This window comes from Trachinotus anak, unplaced genomic scaffold (assembly GCF_046630095.1).
Source record: "Trachinotus anak isolate AG129_WGS33_773 ecotype Australia unplaced genomic scaffold, CSIRO_AGI_Tana_v1 ptg000016l, whole genome shotgun sequence".
Lineage (NCBI taxonomy): Eukaryota > Metazoa > Chordata > Actinopteri > Carangiformes > Carangidae > Trachinotus > Trachinotus anak.
In genome coordinates, this window is record NW_027273867.1 from 9,426,196 (window position 1) to 9,452,192 (window position 25,997).

The window sequence follows — 25,997 nt, forward strand, 5'->3', positions numbered from 1 at the left end:
GTGCATGAGGAGCTAATAGAGATAAAAGTCAAATTTCTAGTTAAGAGTCATTTTACAAATTCTGTTTTTGAGATTAATCAAAATAAAGTTGCAAAACAGACTATTTTTTCTTTTGCAGGGATTCCCCCACTGTGAGAACTACTATATATAATAATAACAGACAGTCACAAATAGTGACAATATTGTAAAGCAACTATAAAGTTACTACCGTTCTCGCTCTCTGCCTCTGTTTATAAGTAGCCTGTCGAATAAACAGGGTCTGGGACACGTAGAGAAGCAATGCGGCCCAGAGTCTGGTCTGCTTCACTGGACCTGAACACAGCCATTTCATCTGTTGAGCCAGCAGGCCAAATCAAGTGGTCTTTATTAAAGTCGCTTTGATGGATTCACCCCTGGCCTCCCCCGCTGTGATCTATCGCCTGTCCAGCCCTTGGAGGTCGTAATAAACTTGTTTAGCAAGGGGGTCACTGCATGCAAGCAGAGCATGTGTGTGAGTGTATTTGTGTATGTGTGTGTTTGTATTCGTATAGGTTCTTTTACAGTATGCAGCTCAGGTCTGTCGTCACAACTGGTGCGTCGTTTATTCATAGCCGCTGGCTCTCCATCCTCCTGTGATGATATTTGTAGTTTCCTCACAGATTATGGTGTGATTGCATCATATATTTATACACACACATTTAAGATACGGACAGGCAGAGTAGCACCGCTGTTATCACTTTGAGTAGCTTTACCGTCTTGAGCAGATCCTGCATGTTTCCTAATAGAGTAGTAAATCAAAGGCAGTTGAGCCTGGGTAAGTCCTTAATAAATTCAATGAAGTGACACACAGACAAGCTATTTATTTGTGAAAATGAATGATTTTCTGTTTGGTTATATTGTTTCCATAACCAGAAAGCAAATATTATTCTCTTTTTCAAGTATCTGTGCTGCCGACTTGAATAGACATGACATGTCAAAACACCAATACCTGGCTCACGGTCCATTATGCTTAATACCTAATTTCTGCAGTTGTATTACATTTGCAGGATTTCGAAATGAAACACACATGGTAACATTAGGCAGAGAAGACGAAATCTTTAACTGTTCCATCCTTCATTAAATGAAGCACAACAACTGGCAGATGCCGTGGACATGGCCAGACATCGTCCTCGTGTGTTGTCTTCCAGTTAGCAGCCGCTGTCTCCAGCCTACACCAGCAGATGCAGGTCACTGTTAGTCGAGGTGAAACCCATCCGCTGTCTAATGGCCACCACAGGGGCCCAGTGTTATTGGATGATTCATCAGATCAATGGTGCAAGTCAGTCCTCATCTGACTTCCCTGAGTCCAGCATGTGTGGCTGGTTGGAGTTTATGTAGCTCACATGGAAACAAGCACCTGGCATTGTGGGTTATAGGCACCGAAGACTATATATGATTTTATTGTTTTAACAAAGTAAAAATCGAATTTATAGCTTTGTTCCCAGATGTTATTACAAATGTTTCATTTTTGAAAGTAAATCACACCAGTGAAAATGTGATGTGCTTTTATGAACGAAATCTCTCACAAATAAAGTTTTATGAGAGGTGTGACTGGAAAGATTTGGGGATTTTTCATTCTGAAAAGACTATTGAAGACACAGCAAAGGGCAAAGCCTGTTATTGTTGCTGTTCTTTATGCTGCTGTTTTATTAACAATCATTGAAGTCGATGTAGGATATCACAGGTTATATTGTGCATGGACTGAACTACAGTTTTAAACAAGTACTGATACTTTACAGTCCAGTGGAATAAAATTACAAACAGGGCACTGCATAGGAGAATTATGGCTTGACATCAGGCATTACATATATCACAGAGTTAATTAAGCATTTAGCATGAAATTAAGACCTTTAAAGTATGGAGTATATATTTTAATTAGTGGACCTTTTATAAACTATACAAATGGCGGTCTGTTAATCCTTGCAGTTTAGACATGTTGCCTGAAAAATGATTTTACAGCAAATAGACAACCACAACAACACAAGTTTTCATATTTTAATATCAAAATATGTGTTGCTATAAAAGGTTTCTGAAGGTTAATCAGTTTATTAATTGAATTAAGTTTTGGGTAACTGCACAATTTGATTTGATCAGTTCTTGTGATATCTTGTCATCTGTAGAAAAGCTCATACCCTTCTGTCAGCTCAACAGTCCTCGTAAAAATATAGTCGGGGCACCTTGGTGAATAGATTTCATTGGTGGAATTCCTTGCACAGGAATTCATTAAAACCACAGTCAATGGCTGAGCGTCTGGGTACGTCTCCGGGCAGTCGCTATAGCACCCCTCCAAGGTGCTCAGAAGCTGTAAGTGTCAACCGTGATTCAAATTTCCTCCCAATGTTTAGCATTTCCTGGGTGTAGTTCCTTATATTTACCAGAGATGACATTTACTTCATGAGAGAGCCATGCCATCAGAAGTTTGCTGGGCGCACCATCATTGTTGTCATAGTAGCCATCAGATTTGGCCCCTTCCAATAGTACCATTTAATGCCATTGTAGCGAACCACGCTGGATGAGGCGGGGTAATATATGCCATTCAGGTTGGACGGGCCACAAGCCTCAAACCACCAACCTGGAGAAAAGGAAACGTGGCAGTAAGTTCAAGGAAGAAGTCAGAATTAATTGAAATCCAGCTCATGAAACCTAACACCCAAATGTACAGCTGTAGGTCAGCAGTAACTTTATACTGGCGCAGAGGGAAAATGAAATGCACCTCGGGACATTTACAAGGGGGTGGATAGAAATGTTTAACAAGATGTGTTATAAGGAGAGGCAGATTGAGATGAGTTGGGGGAAGCTGCGCACCTCCTGATGCAAGCTGTGCACACTTGCAGGTGCAGAGGTCGTTGTCTCTGTCCTTGGTGCTGAATTGGGTGCCAGTGTGGGTGAGGCTGCTGGTCCGTCCTGCTGTGCCACTGAAGCCATCGGCATGAAGGCTGGTTTTGGGGAGCAGGAAAAAAAGCGCAAAGAATTTCAGCAACAAGCTCATCCGCAGGCACTTTGACTCATTATTTAGAGCTGTGTTGGGAAACCTTTGATTGTTGGCAGCTCCAAATGGCAGTTTGTGGTCACTGCCTGAAAACTGTTTGATTTTCAATATCTGTGAAATCATCTAATGTTATATTGTAGACTGAACACAGCACAGGTTTATTTACGACACCGGCTGAACTGTGATTCTTTAATACCACAGGATACTGAAGGGATGACAGAGGCAAAATATTAGTGAGTCTAATTTTCTGTGGTTGGGGCACTCATACTGTTGGTTAGGAACCAGTTTGTAGTTCACTTTTAATTTTCCACTCTTTGCCTGATGTTTCAATGCCTCTGGGCATATCTAACATTAAAATGTCATTTTGGCAAACACGAAGTAAATAGACAGCATCTTAAATAGGGCAAAATCTAGCGTGCCTCTCTCTTGCTGCTCTAACTTGTCATTTAGAGTCTGTGTATAAGGGTGTATTTTTGGACAAAGTTCTTGCCTAGTGCAGCATTAAATCAGAATAACCCTGTGTATATTATTATGCAATCAAAGATGAATCAAGATATATCAAAAACAATCACATATTATGACATTGCAACTTTTTTTAGTGTATGTATACTTTTTAATACAAAGTACCATCTCCCCTAGGTCCCCACTGTTGTCAAACTTCAAGACACAAACTAACCTAAAACCTCTCATTATTTTTCCTCCATGCTGTGCTTTGTGAAACAACCCAAACTGTCTGAAAGCAATCCCTGCCCAACTAAAATTGATTTGCTCAATTATTTCCATTCAGTGGCACAGCAATGGGTTGTTTGTGCATATGTGTGTGTGGGTGTGTGTGTGTGTTTCTGTGTCCATCCATCCGTGTGTGTGTGTGTGTGTGTGTGTGTGTGTGTGTGTCAGTACTGGTTTGAAGAGAGTGGACGAGGAGGTCAGCCCTGCTGTCTGACCTCTCCTCTGCCCTGTCATTCTGTCTGGTTAGTGCAGGACTCTCCCCTGAGTTATGTGACCCCCCCTCTGTAGCCGAGGGCACGCTGTCTGTGATGACTAAATGAAGAATCCTCCTCTTGAATTTGTAAGTTCACAGGGCAGGACAACACATCACAACGGGGAGCAAAATGGGAGTTTGAAATGACAGTGCCAGGGACGGGAATAACACTGGAATAGCAGAGAGAGTGGAATTAAACATGAAGGAATATTTAGTTGGATAACTTTTTTTCCCTTTTCTTTCCACAATGGATTGGTGATGTGAAGTAAATTAAAAATATCAAATTAGACAGGATGGCAACCACAGGCTACAGGATATCCTCCTGGAAAGAGTGGCCTGTGGACTGTGCCGGCTCTTCCTACTCTCTGAAACATTTGCATTAGCCATGACTTCCAGATGAATTAGTTCAGCTATTCCACCCACACCACAGACCACAGGCTAATTCTTTTCAAGGTGACAGTCTTTTTACATTGTTGTTTTATCGTTTAATGAAAAATATACTGTTACAATGAAAGGAATGCTCACGATTAGTTTTACTATAAGAACAGCTATTCTTGGCTAACTCAAAAGGGAAAAGTGGTCTGTCATGCTGATGATTAATGTATGAATAATGTTAGTGAAATTTAGGTGAAGACCTCCATGTTGCTCCAGGGAGCACACTAGATGCAGCTGGGGAGGAGGAGGAGGAGGAGGAGGGGGATTGCTTTGGCTGACTAGTTTAATAGCACCATAGTTGTGGTTTGGGATTTATAATAGAAATCCTCAGACGAAGTCAATGTCTTCAGAATGCTAGTAAAGCTGGTACATATTGAGCTAGTTAAATAGAACATGATGTCAGAGGTAGCAGCTACAGAGGTGATTATATTCATTCAGGTGCTTCACCTCACACAGTGTAGCCTACAGCAAAATTGTGAAACATTCAATTTCATTGCGCTTATTATGTGGAACAAACACAGGCAAATGCAATTTGCTGCACTATTAGGGATCTTGGAAAGCATGCACCCACGTATGATTATGATTTGTCATCTCTCAGAGCATCAATCTCCATGAATGTCCACAAAACAAGGGTAGATTCCTGTGAATTTATATGAAATCTAAACACAATTATTTTGGTTTATATTTTATTTCTGTCTGTTTTGGAGGAAGCATGACTTCAGCACACGCACATATAATCTTGTTAGTGATTGCAGGGTTACTGGGGAGCTTTGTTTGAGTTGTCAGTTCCTGGCAGGGCCAGGTATTGCAGAGCGTTCCTGTTATACTCCAGTGGATGTGGCTCCCCTTGGGGATTTTTCAAGGGGCAGCGGTAGCAGTGGTGATGGGAAAAGAAAAATGGAGGCAGATGAAAGTGGCTGCATGCCCTCCATTGAGCTCATCATTTTGAATGACATTCTTAAAGATGGCCCAAGTGGCTCCTTAACTTCAGTGCTTGGGGATAAGAAAGATTAGAGAATAAGAAAATAGAAAGGAATTGGAACTGCTGATAACAGTTTCTAATCTGTCGTGATATTAAGAGTCTTACACCCAAAGGGAAAGCAACGACTGAAAGGGCGTTACTACATTGCAATTATGCCTTTCACAATTATGCCTTTTACTGAAATAAAGCAACTTCATTAAAGTCCTATTCATGTCAGATTTCTGAAAATGTGAGGAAATTTAATTGGAGACTGGTTTTAGTTTGGCATTTTCTCATAACTTGTGCTACCATGTACTAATTACCAAACACCTCAGGTAATTGGATGATTTGATAATTAAAGTAGTCAATTTTGATCCAAGCATTATTACAAGTCAGAATACTGCAAACTTAGTTCTGAATAAAATGGCCAAATAATACATTTTATGTTGTGTGGTTACCTGTAGTTGTTGTCCTCATCTTCTATGTAGAAGCGATCGTAATGTGAAAAGGCTTCGTTCCCCTCTCTGTCTTTTAGCTGGACATGCAGACTGTATTCCTGGGAGCTGGTCAGCTTGTGGATGATATCATTCCCCAGCCAGTGTTCCCCAGACGGCTCTCCAAAGCCCTGGATTAGACACAAAGGCAGAGAAACAATGGAGAACGAGAAAATATTCTAACAGGAGGGATGATTTTACCAGAGACCTGCCAAGTGTTTTGGAGTTAACATGAAAATGGACCTCAATTTAAAAAGTCACGTTTATCATTTTGATGGCTTAAGGCAGTCCACTGGGTTTATGAAGTGAAATACTCCTCTCCCAAAGCAAGAGGCCAGTCAATTGAGACCTTAATTTACCCTAATATCCTACCAATGCTCCATCTGGGCTTGCAACATTTACAGTAAAACAAAAATTGGCTTTATGGACTAATCCACTGTTGTTTTTAACTATAGAGCTGCAGTTTTCTATCCCATTGTTACTACTGGAAAATTACATTGAATGATCACTAAATGCCACGAAAAAGGAAATAAAACATTTTGAGAGGTACATTTAGTGGTATACTGCTTAAAGATACAGGAAGATGAAGCATAACAAATTCAGGAGGTCACTAAATAGAGTATGAGAATGATGGCTTTTTTACCAGATCTCAACCAAATGGAGCACCTATGGGCAGGGTTTGAGCCAGAGCCATTTCAACATCCATCCATCCATTAGCTAGACCACTTTGGAGGGTTGTGCAGGGCTGGAGCCAATCCCAGTCGACAAGAGGCTGGGTTCACCCTTGACAGGTTGCTACTAACAGGGCTGAGTTATACAGAGAACCATTCACACTCACATTCACATCTATGGGGATTTTGGAGTCACCAGTTAAAGCAGTTATTCGTACGTTTTGCTATTGTGACATAGCCAGCGTTAGCATGAACAGCTGTTAATGACTCTTACAAGTCTAGAAGAAATATTGTGAGTTCATGCCAAACTTCATTCCTTCATTCACCAAGAGCTGTCTTCAGTGGTGGAAAGCAACGCCAGTGTTAACTCTTGTTTCTATCACATCTTTTCTTCTACTAAAGTTAGCAAGTTGCTAACCAGCTAGCCCCGGCCTGTCACTTTCTAATAGAGACTCGCTGTAGTCTCTAGTCTGTCCTGAAGACATAGCACTGCTCAGAGGTCGTATTATAACTTTTTGTATTACAAAAGCAACAATGGCCTGCAGACACGAGAAGAACATGCAAACTTGACACAGAAGGGCCTACTTGAATCCAGAAGCTTCTTGCTGTAAGGCGACCGTGCGGCCCACCACTGCAAGACTGATTTTTAAAACACATGTCCCATCACTACTATGTCACAACATATACTGAAGTACATCATGTAGTTGAAGAATTCTACTACTACTCTACTTGTTGGTTGCACAGTTCATTTTTGATGAAAAGGGAATGCACAATTTTATTTTTAATTCGCATTTCTTTAGCATAATCAAAAACAAAATCGCTTATGTCTGATACAATGAGTCTATTTTCAGTTCTTATATTTTTTTAGCACTTAATTTTAGTACTCAGTGGTACTAAAGGTTTTCACAGTATTGCTTATTGCCCCCCTTGAATGGTGCAGTGACCCCCTCTCAGTTAATTACAGCTCAAACACACAATGGGAGCATTTCTTCCAATAGAGTTCAAGCATTGAAGCTGTTCTGGCGGCTCATTGTGGCCCAACACCTTACTGAGATTTTTCTATTCATTTATCCACCACCTTTATATCATGAGAAGACAATATATAAAGAAACAGGCACAGGATAGAGAAGCTCGCTCATAAGACGTTCACTCTCAATAAAAGTCACAGTGAATCATATCAGTGATTTGATTTTCACTTGAGATGTTCCTGCGACCAGTCAGCACCTGAATAGTAATACTGGCTGTGCATGGACAGTTCTGTTCACAGAATAGAGACATGCCAAGGACTCACATAATACAGAGTCAGGAGGCAATTTTAAATGACGTTAACAGGTGGAGGGCGCAGTAATACGAACATGATTTCACAAAGGAAACCACAGCAGTAAATGAAAACAGATACCGTGTGCCATGGGCGTGATGCCTTTGACAGAAATGGTTTGCAGTGGGAATGGAAGTTATTGGATGCCACTCCAGGGAAATGATGATAATAACATGCAACTGTCTATTCAAAGAGACGGCTTAAGAGGAGCGATGTAATATGGCCTCCACTGATGAATCTCACAGAGGGCTGTCAAACACAAAATACGCAAGCGAATGTGGGGGGTGGAAACACAGTGGGAAAAGGCCAAAGCATACAGTATAACCATTAAGTCTGATTATTTGTATTGTTACATTTTTAAGGCAGAATGGTGAATAATCCAGCTCTATCTGCAGGTATGAAACATTATTTATCCATTTGAAGACGGGGACACATTTTGTCCTCGTTTATCTCTGGAATTCAAAGTCACTTTGTCTAGCTGCCAGACTCTTTTTGTGTTTGGTCTTTAGTGAGAGCGACTATATAGTGAGAGCCTTGGAGCATTTATCATATGACCTGCAGGTCTGGATGCAGCATTTGATCAACACACTGACCACAGTTTTGGAGAATACGGAGAGTGGTCCGGCGCAGTGAAGCATTTCAGTACATACGTTATCTGCCATCTACCAGGGCCCCTGTTCTCCCACGCCCCAAATGGAGCCAACTATTTATCATCCACTTGTAAAAATATTGTTCTTGAAAGAGGTTTTTAAGCTTTTTTCTGTCGCTCTCTTTCAAACTCTTAGCATTTTCATTCCAGTCCAAGCTGTGGCAATTGATTTCTTGGCGTGGGTGAATGATAAATTGCTACTCTGTTCAATCAAAAACCCAAACTAGCCTCGCTCACTTATTCTGTGTGTAATTCAAAAAGGCCTCCAAGCATGTTTTTCTCTATTGCTGAAACGAAGTAGTGACTCTGCTGAGAAAACTTTGTTCTGAGATAAAAAAAAAACAAAAAAAAACCAAGATCTAAATGTTAAGTCCAAACAAAACAATAGCCAAAGGTGTGTGATTGATTCGGTGAGAGCAGTGGAGCAACTTCAGAGTCTCTTGTGTGTGATTGTATTATTTCCAGTTTGTTTTTTGGATCTTGCGTTTGGAAATGTTGTTACTCTCATCACCACACTCATTTCCCTTTGCAGGAAAGCTATTGAGGTCTAAAGGATGGATACAAACAGTAGTGCTCTGTGGTCACTGAAATACATGACGTGTGTGTGTGTGTATGTGTGTGTGTGTGTGTGTGTGTGTGTGTGTGTGTGTGTGTGTGTGTGTGTGTGTGTGTGGGAGTATGACAGGGAGAGGGAGTGAGAGCAGGTGCAATAACAAGGAGGATGGTGGGGAACACGAGGGCGGCCAAATACAACAATCGTAGGTCACCTGGGATCACAGGCCAGCCGCTCTCCCACGCCTCTCTGTGCCAAACCACCCGTAGATAGTTATTGGAGCGTCCTGTCCAGTCCCACAATACTGATCCATACTACCTATACTGACAAATGATGCGCCCTAACCCGATAGTCTGAAGAACCCACCGTTTTGTAGTCCTTCCACCCACGGTGGAAGTTGACGGAGCCGTTTGCCCGATGCTGTAGCACTGTCCACCCGCCACCTCTAGTCTTCATATCACAGAACACCTGGAATAAAAAGAAAATTACAATAAGGCTTTATTCCTCCGGGCTAGTGAACTCAAGTCTTGCTTGGTCAGATTCTTTTGCTTGTTTACCAGTCAATGATTCTGGAAATCTGGAAAACCTTTTAACTTAAAAGAACAGCAATGGATTTTTTTTTGCCTACTTAGGAGCAGCAGAATAACTGGTAAACAGAAATATTATCACTTTATTTCACACATATTTGCCATAGTAATTATACAGATTCTTCAGATACAGAGAATTATCTTGTTTTGAGCCATCTTGGCAAATGTAAGTTGAGTATTCACTCTGCTTTGTATCTCCACCACCTCCTGAGGGAAGTGTTTAGCTCTTTAGCAGCTAAATGTGTTAACCAGCTTGTCACTAATTGTCTTTTGTTGCTGGGCAGGTAGCTTGCAGTGGGTTAATTGCAACTTTTAGTTTTTTTTTTCTGAAAACGGCTGCCTGCTGTGGAGATTGATGACAGAAGTGTAACTGAACTGAAACATGAAAACTGAATGACATTAAAGTGGCCCTGTAGATCTGAAGGGAACTGCAGGTGATAATGCTCAGTGGGTTTATCACTTCAAGTGACTCCTCACACATTAATTGCACATCATTAATTCACATTAAAAAATATTGATTAGTGGACCTTTAAATTATACTTAATATGGACACAACTGATACTTTAAGCTGTTTGATGGTTAAAAAATAAAATAAGGCTATGCTTTATAAAAATTAATGTTTTGTATCAGTATAGTTGTACCAGCATTGATCATTTTTAAACAACTGTCCAGCCTTATCACTGTTTTCTGATTTGAGACATTTGACATTGACAACTAATCAGTCCTGAGTGTGTGTGTCAGTAAACTGAGATTAATTTCAAAATTTTACACTTTATAGCACCAGAGTGAACTAGGGGAAAAAAGTGTCAAGAAATGAAGAAATAAAACACACTATAGCTTCTCTGTTATTTGAAGGATGACTTGGAAACCTCAGGAATAACGGGGGGGGGCAACATTTCAGGTTGTCACAGTGATATGACCCAGGTGGGAGGAAAAACTAACATATCAGCATGTTCTCCTATCCCCTTAAGTGGGGCTTGAGGAGGAGGCATCTGCGTTTTTGGTTACACATGCTGTTTTCTTTCTGACTTGGCTGCACATTTTGCCAAGTGTAGATATATTTGGAAGAGGAGATAGGAATGAATTACACTTGAAATATAGACTTGTTAAGGGACTTGTTTTTAAATATTCAAGGTGTTTAACTGGACATATTCCAGCTTCCCTTAGGTATCATGATTATATGACTGTGTAAATGTCTCCCATGGGTGGTAAGATTAGCTGCTTTTTGTAACTGAGATCCTTTTTTTAATCGAACAAGTGCATTCAATCAGCATTGCTCAAGGCTACAAGATTGGACTTTGACAGTTTTCTGAGGCATTAGGTTTGAATCTCCATATAATATTGTCCCTTCACATTATAGATGTTGTCTGACATGATAACCCCCTCTAGAGCCTGCAGTGTGGATAATAACTGATGAACCTGCATTGATTTGCTTGGCCACTTGCTTGAATTTTGTCCACCAAACAAACCACCCTGACCTGTCTCAAGAGCTGTGCAATATAGATGCTGGTGTGGACAGAATCCCAAGGGGTCTCTCTATTTCGACATCTCGACTGGCTATTTTCTGCTAGAAATGAAATGAGAGTTTCCAGCACTTTCCCAGAATAGTAAAACTAAATCAAGGTCAAAAGGCACTCAGGTCTTTTACCTCAGAAAACAGCACAGACTGGCAATATGCTGTGATTATCCTCTGGCACATTAAGCCAGTATTGTGGACTTAAAAGCATCACAATGGATACAAAAACAGGGCGCTGAAATAGAATTCTCAATTCAAGTCATTCCCCAAAAGGCATTGTTTCTTAGATTTAAGCCAGATCCATATTTAATACGCCAAATTCACTTATTATTAGCCAACAAGGAGTCATTTAAGTCCAAATCCATTACAATAAAATGCAAAAAAAAACAGACCATTTAAGTATTATTATGATTTTTAAAAACGATAATATGATTGTTATTATTTTCAAGGGGCATTCTGGGGATAAAATGGTTACTTCTGAATATGTGTTTCATTTTATGAGCCCTGTGCACATGTGGTTCTAAAAAAAGAATGTATAAAAGGGTTATGAAAAATTACAAAAAGGCGCTGATCCAAACTATGAATTATTTAGTCTGTAAACACCATCATTATTCACAACCTTGGGGATTAATAGAAAAGATAGATGGATAGATTACATGGATAGGTTACATATGTACATGCTTTTTGTCCATGGTCCAACTGCGGAAGCCCACTCTCTGCTTTGAAAATAGGGCAATTTATTTCTGCCCCACTTTTAAGCAGCCACCCAGCTTGCCAGCCACATTGGAATTAGATGGCATAGATTGAAAGCAGCAATGATTTGGGGAGTACTAACTTGCATTAGTGGAAATGTACATTGGCCTGAGTTGGCAGGAAACACATGGCACCAGTGCCTAACACCTGGCTGCCTTGCCCACAGGAAATGAAGAGGAAGAACATGGGAAAACAGAGGCAGTAGGAAACGTTGCCAACCAGCAAACTAGACTGAGAGTAATGAATAACAAAAAACTGTTTTACTATTATCTTTCTTCTTCCCTGAATTCTAGCTGTAATTCAAAGAAAGGATAGCCTGATGGTAGATGCCATGGATGAGTTAGCAAGGGCTAGCCACTTCACGTCAGCAGGGGTACCTCTTAAGCTTTCCTGACTTTGCATTCAGCAGTGTACACTCACTCACCATGAAAGGAGGCATAATGCTCCTGTTGCATATTATTTTAGCTCTCTGTAACCCAGGATGGCATTTCCATCAGCCTCCACACCAGAAACCCAAGCAAATGACCATTACCTCAGACTTGTTTGTCCTTCTAGTGTTTACTGCAGTCTAAAAAAATGATGATAAGCTCTCTGAATGTCATTATATGATCTGTGTGAGAGAGCTTTACATTACCCAGGCTGGGCAAAACCTGTAAAGTTAATACGAGTGAAATTACCCCAGTGCTGAGTACTGCAAGACAAATGGATAAAATGTCTTACAAAAAAGTTTCATGTCACAGTCAATTAAGTGATATTTGCAAGAAAAGGCCAGTGACCTTTAAAGCCTCACTACCTTGACAGTCTGGGTGGAGTTGGGGAGGCGTATGCTATATATTCCACTCTCTGTCGCTCCAGATCGCAGGATCTCCGCACAGTCCCTGAAACTCAGCTCATCCTTCTTGGGCATATTGGAGATTTCTGCAAAAACAGGCAGGCATGTGTTTACAGATGGCAGCCTTATGTGTTTTGCACACAAATCCCAACCCCATATGTGAGTTCTCTTGTAGAGTTAAGCTCTGGCGTAAGCCCGCCGCGTCTGTAGTGCATGCATGTACTGTACGTAGTGTGTCTTAGATTTGAATTCCAGGCTGCTGTAGGTGATATTTTCACGTAAAATGGATTTTTTACAGCTTAAATCACAAATCCCATCCTCATTAACCAAAATACTGAAGATCTCCCTTTTGTCTAAATGCAATTCTGGTGTTTATTGATACTGTTAATGAGTCTTTTTTTACACTGAGGAGGTAATGACTCATAGAACTGCAGTAGAATCTGACTAATATTTATTAATCCTTTTTATACCTACAGAACATTTCTCTTCTTACGTATATTTGTATCTCTTGTTTAAAATAAATTATGTTGGCAACACATTTTTGCTCATTCAAAAACAGTAAACCCCTCAGCCTTACCATTGCAGTGGCTGACCATGGCCAGCAGTTGCTGAACAGTGTCAGTGAGCAAGGCCTGTTGTCTCTGAAGTAAGGTGCTGTTGAGCGTGGAGCTGCCCAGTTCACCCTGGAGCTGACTGACCAGTCGGCTCTGCCTCTCCAGGAGCTCTTGAAGCTGCTGCTTTTCACTCTGCAAGCCTTGTACCTCCCTCCCATACCGAGCCTCCAGTGCTAAGAGCCTCTGTTCCAGAAAACTGTCAAACAGCAAAAATTAATTGAGCATAATATTGGGGTTTTTTTCTACTCACTCACTTCTACTTACTTCCTTACAGTGCATTGGAGAAAAGTAAAAATCTGAGGACATATCAAGTGCTCAGATGCATTTTTGATTGTAGGGGGGCAGAGGGTATAAGAGAGTGGGTGCATGTGGAAAATCGCAGTGGAGGTTGTGCAAACTTGGACATTTACATGAGGATGACTAATAGACATCAGTACGATGGTCCCATTGGGCAAACATCATATAAACACCTGTACTGCAGCAGCACTCACAGATGGGCCTGCATGCTAAGTCTCTTGATCATAGCCATGAGGCAACAGTCTGACAATATGTGTGTGTGTGTGTGTGTGTGTGTGTGTGTGTGTGTGTGTGTGTGTGTGTGCGCGTGCGTGCGTGCCACACCCCCACCTCCAAATGAAGATCATAAATCCCTGCAGCCTGATCTTTATGGCTTTGACTAACGACTCTGCAGCAGTTATTTATTGAAACAATCCAGCCACCCAGATTGAACAAGCTACTTTTCAGCCCCGCGCACATGCAGCTGCTGCACTGAACGTGTGTCCACAATCTCCTGCTTTAGGCAGCGTCTCAGTGTGTGCCCTGGCAGGAGAGCTGGATCAATCCAAATCATTTTTAACATCATTTCCATTTCATATTTGCGTTGTGGGGGAACACTCAATAAATGTGGCAAAGCAAGCTAACAAATTGTTCTCCATTGTGTATATTTTGCTTTGAGGAACAGTCAAAGTGTAGAGCACGGCAGTAACCCAGCACTGCAATATTTAAACAGTTTTGCGGGGTTGACAGAGCAAATGTGGTATTTTGGATCACATTGTATCCTGGGCAATTAAACTGTTATGCTTATGATTTTGTGCTATTTATTATTATTGTAATATAGATATAGCTATTAGTCTACTCTCTCTCTCTCTCTCTCTCTCTCTCTCTCTCTCTCTCTCTCTCTCTGTCTGCAATGTGCTGCACCCCTTGCCAATACTACTTTACATGTAATGCCTATGAAAACAAACATGTCTCTCTGCTCTTTTTAGTTTGGCAGCAGTTCAAAAACTGGCTCCATGCCCTTAAGGCTCAGCAGCAGTAGCCCCCTACAACCACTGCAGCCCTTAGTTCTCCCTTATTCCATAGCTGCCTGGTTACAAATCTACTATGACCTTCCTAATTTCATGTGTCCTGTCATGGTGTTTACCCTCATGAAGATGTATTCATTTATATACACGTCAGACACATGTAACCAACTTGAAGGAGGAGGGCCAAAGGGCAGAGCAGGGCAGAGCAGGGCCAGATGTGTAACAGGTGTTGGAACTGGGGCACTGTGTTCTCCCAGTCACACTTGGTACAGATGGATGGAATGATAAACAACCACATACAAAGATAGAAAACACCCACTCCCTTTCACACTGCCCAGCACCCTGTCCTTAACCCCTGCTGGCCCCAAGTTGACCTTGTGTTCTTAGACAGAAGAATGGGAAACCCCTCCTAATGTGCACTGCCTATTCACTGGCAAACACACACACGTTTACACAATACGCATTATATTGTCATTAAGTGCCCTGTTGTTCACATCAGTTGGAGTCATTCAGCATACTGTTTTACAGTTGTTGTACCAGAAGGACCAGTTTCATATTTGTGCATGTACAGTTACAGTGTACGACCCCTTTAAGGCCTCTGTATTCTGTGTGAAGTAGCTTTTTCCTGAGAAAACATTCTTTGGTGCACGGGAAGAGATGTGTTTTATGTTTCCTATAGCAGCCACACCAGCTCATTTGGAAACGGTAAAGGAAAAGTTAGGCAGGCAAAGAAAATAGTGCCACCTACAGTAACTACAGCCTCAGCCTCACTAACAGAAAATCCACAACAAAAACACAACATTACAGCAGGCACAGTTCTAGATTATTGGGCAGAGGTGGACAAAGTGCACAACCCCACTACTTGAATCAAAGTATAGATACTCCTGGTCAAATATTACTCCAATACCAGTGAAAGTTGTGCAGTCAAATTTTTACTTGAATTAAAGTATTGGAGTACTTGGTTTTTAAAAATACTAAAGTATTTAAAAGTATGCATTTTTTAATGGTAACACATAGTTGTATTGTTCCACATTCACAGAACTCAGTGACTCTGAAACAACCTACTGAATGACTGACTGAGTGTAGAATAAAGAGCTTGTAGAATATGATACAAAGACAATAGCAATGGCCATAAAAACACAATTAAATTTTAAAAAAGAGCCAATGTTGTTTCTCTTGCTTTTTAGGTAGTGTTGAATTTTGGTAAAAACAACAAACATTTAAAATGAAAGGACTCTTTCTTTGTTCCTAAAATGTCATACATGGACATCAGATAAGGCCACAGTGCTCTTGTGAGGAATCTTCTGCATCATCTTTATCTAACAGAGCCATCGTTTGGCCACTGCCAATTCAAACTGAGCTGTTCAAAACTGCAGAAGCACAACATGAATGCAGCGTAGGAGTTGGCTGTGATGGGTATTTCTCCTGTGATGAACAGAGTGTATGGTCTATCACATTTTCAAAAATAAAAATTGCACTGACTAAAAGCTCTGCTTCAAAGTAACAAGTACTTCATAGAAATGTAGTGGATCCAAATGTTTGTCTTTTAAGTGGAGTAAAAGTTTCCCAAAAAAAACAAAAACAAAAAAAGTCAAGCACTCAAGTAGAGTGCAGATACTCGAAAAAAATACTTAAGCGCAATACTCGAGTAAAATGTACTTCTTTACTTTCCACCCCTGCTAGTGGGTGATCTTAGGGAAGTACAGAACAAAAAAACAACCACAGCAATGGCTGCGTAACATCACCTCATGATGTCCAAAAATGAGAGCAAAATGAATTTTGAATAATCACTCAAGCTCCAACCACTGTACTAACACTTAAATTGCCATAATGAATCTAAAAATGAAATGCCTGTACCTACCAGTAAAACCACCCTGTAAGTTTGGCAGTGCTTAAAATGTGCTCGCCTGAATAATCATTTGAAGTGTGAGCGCTCACCTGTTTTTATCACTGAGGCGTGAGATCTCTTGAGTCTGCAGGAGAATATGTTTCTCCAGCCGGTTAGTGAAGAGTGAGTACTCGAGGAGCTGGATCTCCAGACGACTCGTCTGGTTTAACACCTACAGATTGATAAAAATAGAGGAATAACTCTATCACGGTATGTGCTTGTACACGGATGGATGGGAGTGATGTGAAATACTGGATGAAGAGACTGCTGGAACAAAAATGGTGCCCATTGAATTCATAAAAAGGACGCTTGGAGATAAACAAAGATACACATCACAAGCCTTACAATGTTCATTCTTTGAGCTTACAATGAAAACTTTAGCAAGAATTATCTCATATGCACCTGTGACATGTTTTGAAGTTGCAGATGAAACAAAAACTTGAACAAAGCAGCTCAGATATTTGTACAGGTTGCTGTTTGAATATCAACTTTGATAAGAGAAAAAGAAAGCATGAGGACCAAAACAAGCCCAGTCTGTAATAACAGCTCTGTGGCATGATTGAAGACACATCTGTGTTGTGCTACTGAGCTTTATGTTTTAATTGGCGTGTTGTCAGACGCAGAGCTCAACTCACTCTGTCAATCAGAGCCTGTAGAACCAAATACCAGCTGTTTTAAAGCAGTCGCCGCCACCTTTGAGCATGGCTTCTTTGTGGGTTACATCTGATTTACATTTAATTAGCCATTCGCCAAGTGTTTGGTAAGTGACATGATTTGTTTTTGCATGGGTGTAATCCCCACAGTTGTTCATTTGGATTGGCTGCAAACACGTTTTCACAGGTTCACTCCAGTCCTTCTTGATGGCCTCACCTGGGTCTCCACGTCTGTCAGTTTGCGGGTCTGCTCTGCTGATTGGCTGAGGAGGTTGGTTCCCATTTCAAGCATGGCGGCTGTCTGGGTGTGTACCGCAGTTCTCTTTATTTCCTCCATCCCAGAGCGTACATTCTCCTGGATGAAGTTCTCCAGCTGTAAAGAGAACAAGCAGACACTGGGAATATTATTCACAATGTCAGATTGTGGTCATTTTCATATTTTAGGAGGTAATGTCCCCAAAGGTCCACTGACAACTTGATGTCTTACAGCAACCTCAGAGTGTTCTGTAATTGTCACCTCAATTTGTGATGGAGTCATAGCATTCAGTATCCCCAGGACACTGCCAGTGTCTTGCCACGCATCTGTCCATCTGCAGGTCTACCTCAGGCACATACTGAACTCACATTAATAACATGATACAATACATGGGCATTTCAATGGGAAGAAAGAAGAGCAGCGATGGGGTTTGACATTGTGATATTCATGTGCTGGACTTCAGGGATAAGGTCGCTTACACTCTGTAATCAATCATAAGCTCATAGTAAGAAGCATTGGTAAAAAATCATATGTTTCAGCAGAGGTAAAAATAGGGCGGCATCCATCTTGCTCCAATAAATAGATTTTCCTATTAACGTGGTGGGTTTGAGCACATCAGGCAGCAGGAAGACAAATTTGTCTTTTCCTGCCGTGAACGATGGAACTTTGTTTGATGTTTAACGTGCAATGGTCTGTGCCTTTGCAATAAGGCAAAGTAGGATATCGAACCGGAGCACATTAATATTTATGACTTTTCTGGGGAGAAAAGATCAGACTTTATTCGTTAAACCACATGACTGGAAAATGAAGTCTCTGTGGAGAAAGCATTCAGAATTATCCAGCTAATGAGTGGCTATCCACAAAAATCGAAGAGAATTCAAATGAGACTAAGATTGTTTGTATTTTTTCAATACAAATGCCCATCTCAGAGAGGAATGTGATTATAATAATGCACAATCACAGGAGGGAGGTGTTTCTGTTTTTTATGAAATGCAAAAAATACTGATGCAAGTGGGAAAATGGAGATGAATTGGCAATGAATTGTTTGCCTGCTAGTAATCTTTCTCTCTTTGTCTCTGACTTCCTCTTGATCTCTCTCACTAAGTCCCTCTTTCTTTCAAACTCTCCCTCTTCCCCTCTTCCTTCCTCTTGGTCTGTAAATCCATCTCTCACTTCCCCTACTTCAGGACAACTAAGACAGCACAAAAAAAATCCCTCCATAACGAAGGTTATGAAGAGATTACCAAGCGGATTAAAGCCAACTCCAAAGGAAGAACCAAAGATCCTTGCATCATAATCAGTCTCGTGTATTGAAGCCGCTATCAGCCACCGGTCCAAATTGTTCCCATTACAGCCGTCTTTGATAGAGCTCAATCTAGAGGTCTTGATACACTCCATCTCCCTCTGCCAATTGCATTAATTGCAGCTATGTCATATGCTGCACTGTGCAGCCAGATAAATCACATTTGGGATGTAGTGTAATTCTGTCTTCTCTTGTGTCTGAGTGGGACAGAGGAGGGATCAGCGCTCAGAAAATCATAGGAGTTGTATCACTTGATATCTTAATTGTTGAGCAAATAGACACATTTGTTCTCAGCTACAATTACAGAAGACAGGGGAAACATATCTGCTGGATGTTCTGGCAAATGATAATGATGGACTGAAGCAGATCAGGATGGGCGTGATCATGAGGGACGGCGATGAATATGTTTTAAAGGAAATAGTGACTTGACTGATGTGTCCACTTTTCATTAGAGAAAGAGATTGGTTTAATTTGGATTTCTGCCTCCACCCCAGTCCAATGGAGGAGGATATAATTGTGTTTGCGTTTCCTGCTGCAATATAAAGCAACATTTAAAAAAAAAAAAAAATAACATCAATATCTCTCCCAAGAGCCAATTATTCTGGACATTCTGCAGATCTCACTGTGGATAGTTGTCATTTCATTCACATTTACCCAATTACTGTCTAAGAGTTGGGCGGCATTGTGGTGCAGTGGTTTGCACTGTTGCCTCACAGCGAGAAAGTTCTGGGTTCTGAGGACTTTCGGTGTGGAGTTTGTATGTTCTCCTTACGTGAGTTCCCTCCGGGTGCTCCGGCTTCCTCCCACACTCCAAAGACATGCGCATTAGGTTGATTGGTGACTCTAAAGTGCCCATAGGTGTGTATGTGAGCGTGAATGGTTGTCAGCCCTGTGAGAAGTGATATCACCAGATAAGCAGTCTAGCTAATGGATGGATGTCAAAGAATTAGCATGGTCTGTGGGTTATCCAGAGTAACCAGGAGACTGAGAGATGTTGCTGTTGAGCAAAGCTCTAGGGACTGCAGTGTTGGTCTGTCCACCACTTTGGTCCAGAGTGAAATATCTCAAAAAATGTTGGAAGGATCGCCATTAAATTTTTTACAGATGTGTATTGTTCGTAGAGGGATTCTAATATCTTTTTTATGATCTCTTGACCACTTTATCTGGGGCCAACTGCAGGCCAATAACAATAATCAATATCCTAACGTTCATGATACCTAGAGGATGAATCCTAATGACTTTGGAGATCCCCTGAATTTTCTTCAAGCCATTCCATCAGGTTGACATTTGTATTTTTGAGTGATGTTTCGCAATAAGTATGGATGGATTTGATGCAGACATTTGTCTCCCCCTCAGGATGAATTGTAATAACTTTGATCATCCCTCAACTTTTCATCTGGCATCATCAAGTAAAACTTTCAATTTGATGAGGATGAAACTAATGGCATTCCTTTCAGCCTCAACTTTGTGTTTAGTGCTTATTTGCTAATGCTAGCACGCTAATATGTTTAACGAGGATGATTAAAAGGATAAACATTAAACAATGCATGCAGCATGCATACATTAGCATTTAGCTCAGAGCACCACCCTACCGACCCACTTGCATAATGCAGACTCTTGGGCTTGTTTAAATGTAATATTAGAATGCTGTGTGCACAGCAAACAAAAGTCAGTTCACCCCTGACAGATAAGATGCAAATACAGCAAAACCTCGGTCAAATACTACCAAAACTATCTGCATGCACGGGCACCGCTAAAAGTATCTCAGATAATAGACAATAATGTTTTGTTATAATTAAGATGAAAATCAACAACCATAGTTTTATAGTGTTCAAGATGGAGAACAGGGGCGGATGTTTAAGAAAAGACAAGAAAATGGAGACCAATTGCATAATGTGGGAGACATACTTTACTATTGGCTTAATGAAATATTACTTGGAATCAGGTCACTCAGGGTAGCCTAGCCACCTTGATCTCTCTGCAATATTTCTGCATTAGCATAATCCACACAGGCTCTTAAAAGTACTAACAAAAGCATGCTCACATCCCTTTTGCCAACCCCTCAGGGCAACAGAAGGCAAAAGGGACTAGATGGGGGGTTATGTTTGGGGTTAGTACAAAAGAAAACAAACACTAGTTTCTTCTTGGAAAGAAGGAAACTTGAATGTTAATACACTCCTGTTGCGCTCATCCACTTGGAGATTCCTCTGCGGAACATGGTGGATTAGTGTGTGCGCTCCCAGGTTTGTGTGTGGGTGTGTGTTTTCTTTCAAGAGGTTCGGATGGAAGGCTCAGAGTAATGGTCATAACATCCCAGGGGAGCTTTGAGTGAGATCGTCCAAAGTCTCATCGACATGCACATGCCTCGAGCTCTTCCGCATGCATATCACCCGTGTCTCCATAAAGCTATGCAGATAAGCTTAATGAGTTCCACAAGGTGCTGAAAAGGCTTTGCCACCTTGGGTCAAAGGTTAGTTTACCCCTGTTCATAACCAAAAGAGGCTCTCTTAAGGTCATACTGTGTTTATTTTGAAATCCCACCTACAGTGCCATCATTTATGCATCACAGTGGCCTAGTGGGGGTAACGTGTTGAAAGGTTGGATCTTTGTGTTCATTCCAGTCGTATTGTGGAGGAAGTTTGGCAACAGAGCAAGATATGTGTCAGCAGAGCTTTTTCTGTAGATGTGGGGGTTTCGACTGCATCTCCTCTTCATGATGGTGAATATAACATCTCTTGTGGAGGGTAAGAACAGACATACTACAGAGAATATGCCCAAGAATAGTGCAATATGTGATGCTTTTGTATTCAACAATTTGACCTATGCATAATAGCTGTATGCATTAATAATATACTGTGCACATGAGGAAAAGTGTGTGAACTCTCTCCCTATCTTTGTCTCTCTCCGTCTCTGAAAAACACACATTACACATACAGTGTGGCCTCCTGGGAAGCTTCCCATGGAAGTTAGGTCTCCAGTTCATTGACTGCGCATCAGACAGAGTGTGCACAGGGGAATTGAGTCCGTGTGTGTTTTCATGTGTGATTCCGACGGCGTGTCAGGAGAGTGCGAGCGAGACAGACAAAGAGTCTGAGATCTGATGGTCGATGAGTCAAGGTGTGAGATGAGATGCGTTCATCTCTCCCAGAGCTGCAGAAACATCCAGATGTGGCCAGAAGTGAAGGAGATGGATATAGAGGAACAAAGTGTCAAAAGAAAAAGCAGAAGAGAGAAAGGGAAGGAACAGAAACACACAGACAATTTTTTTGGTGAGTGAGAGTGGGAAATGACAGCAGCACAGAAAGAGCACTGGTATTCATAATACCCCATTTTCAAATCCTGAAATATAATCAACATGTTTGCCTTCAGTTGGCCAATCTAAACACTCAACACATCGCCTATAATCGGCCTAAGGATTAGTGTCCACCATAAATATTCTGAGAGATGCAGACAAGAATAGAGAGACGGGTGGAGAGGGGTGGCATGTCAGTCAGTCTGTCCTAGACAATGGCTCAGTACTGAATCTGTGCCCTGATGACCTTAGCAATGAAAACACTATTGTGAAGCCACTTTAATCGCATCATTTCATTTTAGTCGGTCATAATCCGAGCTAAATGGAACCTCAAAGGCCAACAGCCCAGCGAGGAGACATGCTGAAATGTGTCTCCCACAGATAAACAAAAACATTTTTCACAGAGGAAAACGTGTTATATTTTTTTAATTTAAACTGAGTTTATTGCAGAGTTTTCATCGACTTTGTTTTCTGTCTACTAGTTGCCTGTTTGTTGCCTAATTGTCTGAGGTATATTTGGCACCACCTCATATTCAACAAACTTTATTTCATCTTGTCTTTCTCTTCTCTCACGCAAAAGGGACTTCTGGCGTTCCGTTGGTCTTAAATACAGATACACACTTGTACACCAGGCGTTGTCATGGAGCCAGATATGCATACAGCGACCATCCAGGAAATCCCAGCTCAGCACTGAACTTATCAATAATGAAGGCTTGTCAACAAATGTCACTTGATAGTCTGCTCCATGGACAGTCCTGTGCTTTCTCACCCAAGCATTTTATTTGAAAGTCTACAGACCAAAATAATGCATGTGGAAAAAATAAGAAAACAGCAAAAATGTCAGGAGGAGAAAGTGGTTGTTTTAGCTAACAGGTCAGAGATCTTACCTTCTGCAGCCATTGGGTGTTATTCTCCATAGCACTCTCCAGACTCTCCAGCTTCCTCTCCTGCCAGGAAGGCCTCTCCTTTTGGGCCTTGGCTTGCTTGGATTGGCTTGAATCAGGCTTAGCCTCGGGTGGGGAGTCCCTCTGCAGGGTGTTGGTGACCTGGAAGTCCTTTAAGGGATGGCAGTGCTCCACCTCAGGGAGGATGAAGGTGTAGCTGCAGGGGCCGTGCTGAACACGGTGCTGTTGGCGCTCTGAGCCGATCACGGCGGCCAGCAGGTAGGCCAGGCAGGCGAGGGTCAGGGCCAGCAGGCGGCCCATGTCAGGGGAAAGAGAGGGAGAGGGGAGGGAGGGAGGAGAGGGGGAAGAAGGAGGCTGCTCCACCTGGCAGAACAGACAAGTGGGTCAGGTGAGTTTCCTGTTTTTCCTTCTGTATCTTTTTCTGTGTCCTGTTAAATTGTCCCTCAAGACTCTCTGCCTTCCTCCTGTCTTCTCACTCCAGCTCCTGCCACTTCTGACTCTGTTTTATCACTCTCTCTTCTCCTCTTTTGGCCGGTCCTCCTCTTTGCTGTTGCATCCAGAAGTTCTCTTCAGCCCAGTTTGTGCTCCCGCTCTTCAGACAGACAGAAAACACACACACACACACACACACACACACACACACACATATACGCACACGCACAGGAAAATAGGATTGCCTCCTATTGTGACACCAACACTCAGCCAGCGCATGCAGCTCGGTCCAGGAAACCAACAGCAGACTTCCCTCCCACCATTTATCTCTCTTCTGAAAAGTTGCTTTCCTCACTGCCTTCTTTTCAAGCTGCTGGAGTCCATGCGTTGGTCTGGAGGAGAGAGGAGAGGAGAGGAGAGGAGGGGTGGAGTGGAGAGGAGAGTGGCCCGCTTCAGGATGTTGGCTGAAGTGGTAACGCTCTTAAAGTACAGAGAGGGAGAGAGTGGCGTTCCTCTCCACACACACAAACACACACACATATACACACACACATGCACACACCTCCTTAGCACATAATCACTCAACCTTCAACCACCCTTCCCTCTTTCATTTTCTCCCTCCTTCTTACGGTACTCCTGTTTGCAGGGGTTGGAAGAGGAAGCAAAAAAATACACACTGCTCACCACAAGAGCAAAAACTAGGAACTTTCTCTGACAACTTTTTGCCTCCTCCCATTCTCTCTCTCTCTCTCTCTCTCTCTCTCTCTCTCTCTCTCTCTCTCTCTCTCTCTCTCTCTCTCTCTCTCTCCCACATCTCTCACTCTGTTGGTTTACTGCTGTGACCACAATTAAGTGCAGTATTGCCAAAGCATGTTTTCCAGGTTTAAAATGTTAGTATAAAAGTTCAGAAAGTTACAAGAAAACATGACAAATGGTTTGTAATGAGGCATTCTAAACTCAAGGTACACTTATCAGCTGTTCCAAGAGCTTTCAACATCCCATAAACCTTTCATGCATATATTTTAATAGAAAGCTGTGATAATGTGAAAACACCAGAAAAAGGTAGTAAGTCAACCTTGAGATAGAAATATTTCATCACAGCTAAGGTCAAGAATGAACCTCCATAAATTAATGAATGATAAGGTCATTATGTGCCCAGTATGTGTCTGTATGATACAGTATATAAACTACACAACAAGAAATTACATTCCACTGATACACAACATGATACACCATAATAAAAGAAAAAACATAATCACAGGAAATCTTTAAAATAAAAAAATAAAATGGTGTATACATGATAGGATTAGGTTTTGTTTAACAATGTAAGGGTGATGAAGGAAACGTAGAGGTGATGAAGTATAAATAAGGGTTAAAATACTGATAAAAGAAGAGGAGACGGAATGTTTCTTACTGTTTTCTTCCTTGGGCTCTGACATGCTCCAACATATTTCACTGCTTCTTAAGGCAATGGAGGACCCCTCCCCAGTCAGATTTTCCCCAAGTAAATATTGAGTTTTGTTTTGGTCTTGGAGTGTGTCGAATTTGTAGAATCAGATTTATTTTTGGTTCGCCGGCCACAGTGCAGCACAGTTGTGGCTTTGTCTTTACCATCTGTTGTTGGTTGAACGGACACTGTCTGTTTTCTTTTGTCTGCCAGTGGAGGTCCATCCATCAGTCTGTGTAGTTAATGTGTTTCGTGAAAATGTAACTGTAATTAAAGGATGGGAGGTTATAGAGTATGGTATGACACTGCAGATATTGTGTATATTATTCCTTTTTAGAAAAACAGGAGGATGATGTTTTTGGTCTTGTTAGTCACTGAAGTATTTAAACTTAAAGACTCTGGGTGGGTGTTTTTCATGGCAATGTTTGAGTGACATCTGAGAACCGTGGTGCACCATTAAACAGAAGTCATACCTACAAACACTGATAGCCCATATAGCAGTCGCTATAAACTATTAACGATTATTGGCAAGTCTACTTGAGTTTTTTTATAGTTGATGTTTTATATTTTACAGTATATAGCAGGAGTAGGACTCAGTGACTTTTAAATGTGGTGTTGAGTTTTATTGTCTTTTTTTAGGTCACTTATTAAAAGTACAAATTAGCCTAATTCCTCTTTATTCTGTTTCTAGTTCTGTTTCTCTCACTTGCTTACATTGTCGGCCAAACCTTCCAACACTTTCCATTTATTCCATCTACACAATTATGGTTTCATTCGTATTGCTGCTATTTTCTAATGCATCCTAAATTCCCTCTCAGCCTTTATCTCCTACTGTGCAATTCAAGATTCAATCCACACTACAACATAGCTGATCCAGTCAATTATAGTCTGAGAGTACGTACTCACAGTGTGGCACCAGACTTACTTTCAATACATCCTGCTTCTTTCCAATACCCTCCTGTCACAGTGATCAAGTACCACTGACTCAAGCGAACAAAATAACGCTCTCTGAGGATAACAAGAGAGGAAGTTGCTCTATCATACAGCCAACATGAAGGCTGTTTGTTTGCTTCCTGCAATCAATACTCCCAAAGAGGAACAAACCATATTAGAATTTCAGATTCAACATTTTTCTCTCCTCCTCA

General features: G+C 41.4%; 2 protein-coding genes across 2 annotated transcripts in view; one reads left to right on the top strand and one right to left on the bottom strand.

The window, feature by feature from the left end:
* Window positions 1-25,997, top strand: part of col9a2 (procollagen, type IX, alpha 2) — a 125,198-nt gene that overhangs the window by 64,338 nt on the left and 34,863 nt on the right. The window lies entirely within an intron of this gene.
* On the bottom strand, window positions 1,636-24,113 carry angpt2b (angiopoietin 2b). Its single transcript, XM_071500845.1, has 9 exons — window positions 22,956-24,113; window positions 17,435-17,590; window positions 16,615-16,736; window positions 13,336-13,568; window positions 12,720-12,844; window positions 9,437-9,538; window positions 5,844-6,010; window positions 2,824-2,954; window positions 1,636-2,590 (listed from the first exon to the last, which is right to left on the bottom strand). The coding sequence occupies exons 1-9, from the start codon at window positions 23,271-23,273 to the stop codon at window positions 2,430-2,432; spliced, it is 1,515 nt and encodes a 504-aa protein (XP_071356946.1). The 5' UTR covers window positions 23,274-24,113; the 3' UTR covers window positions 1,636-2,429.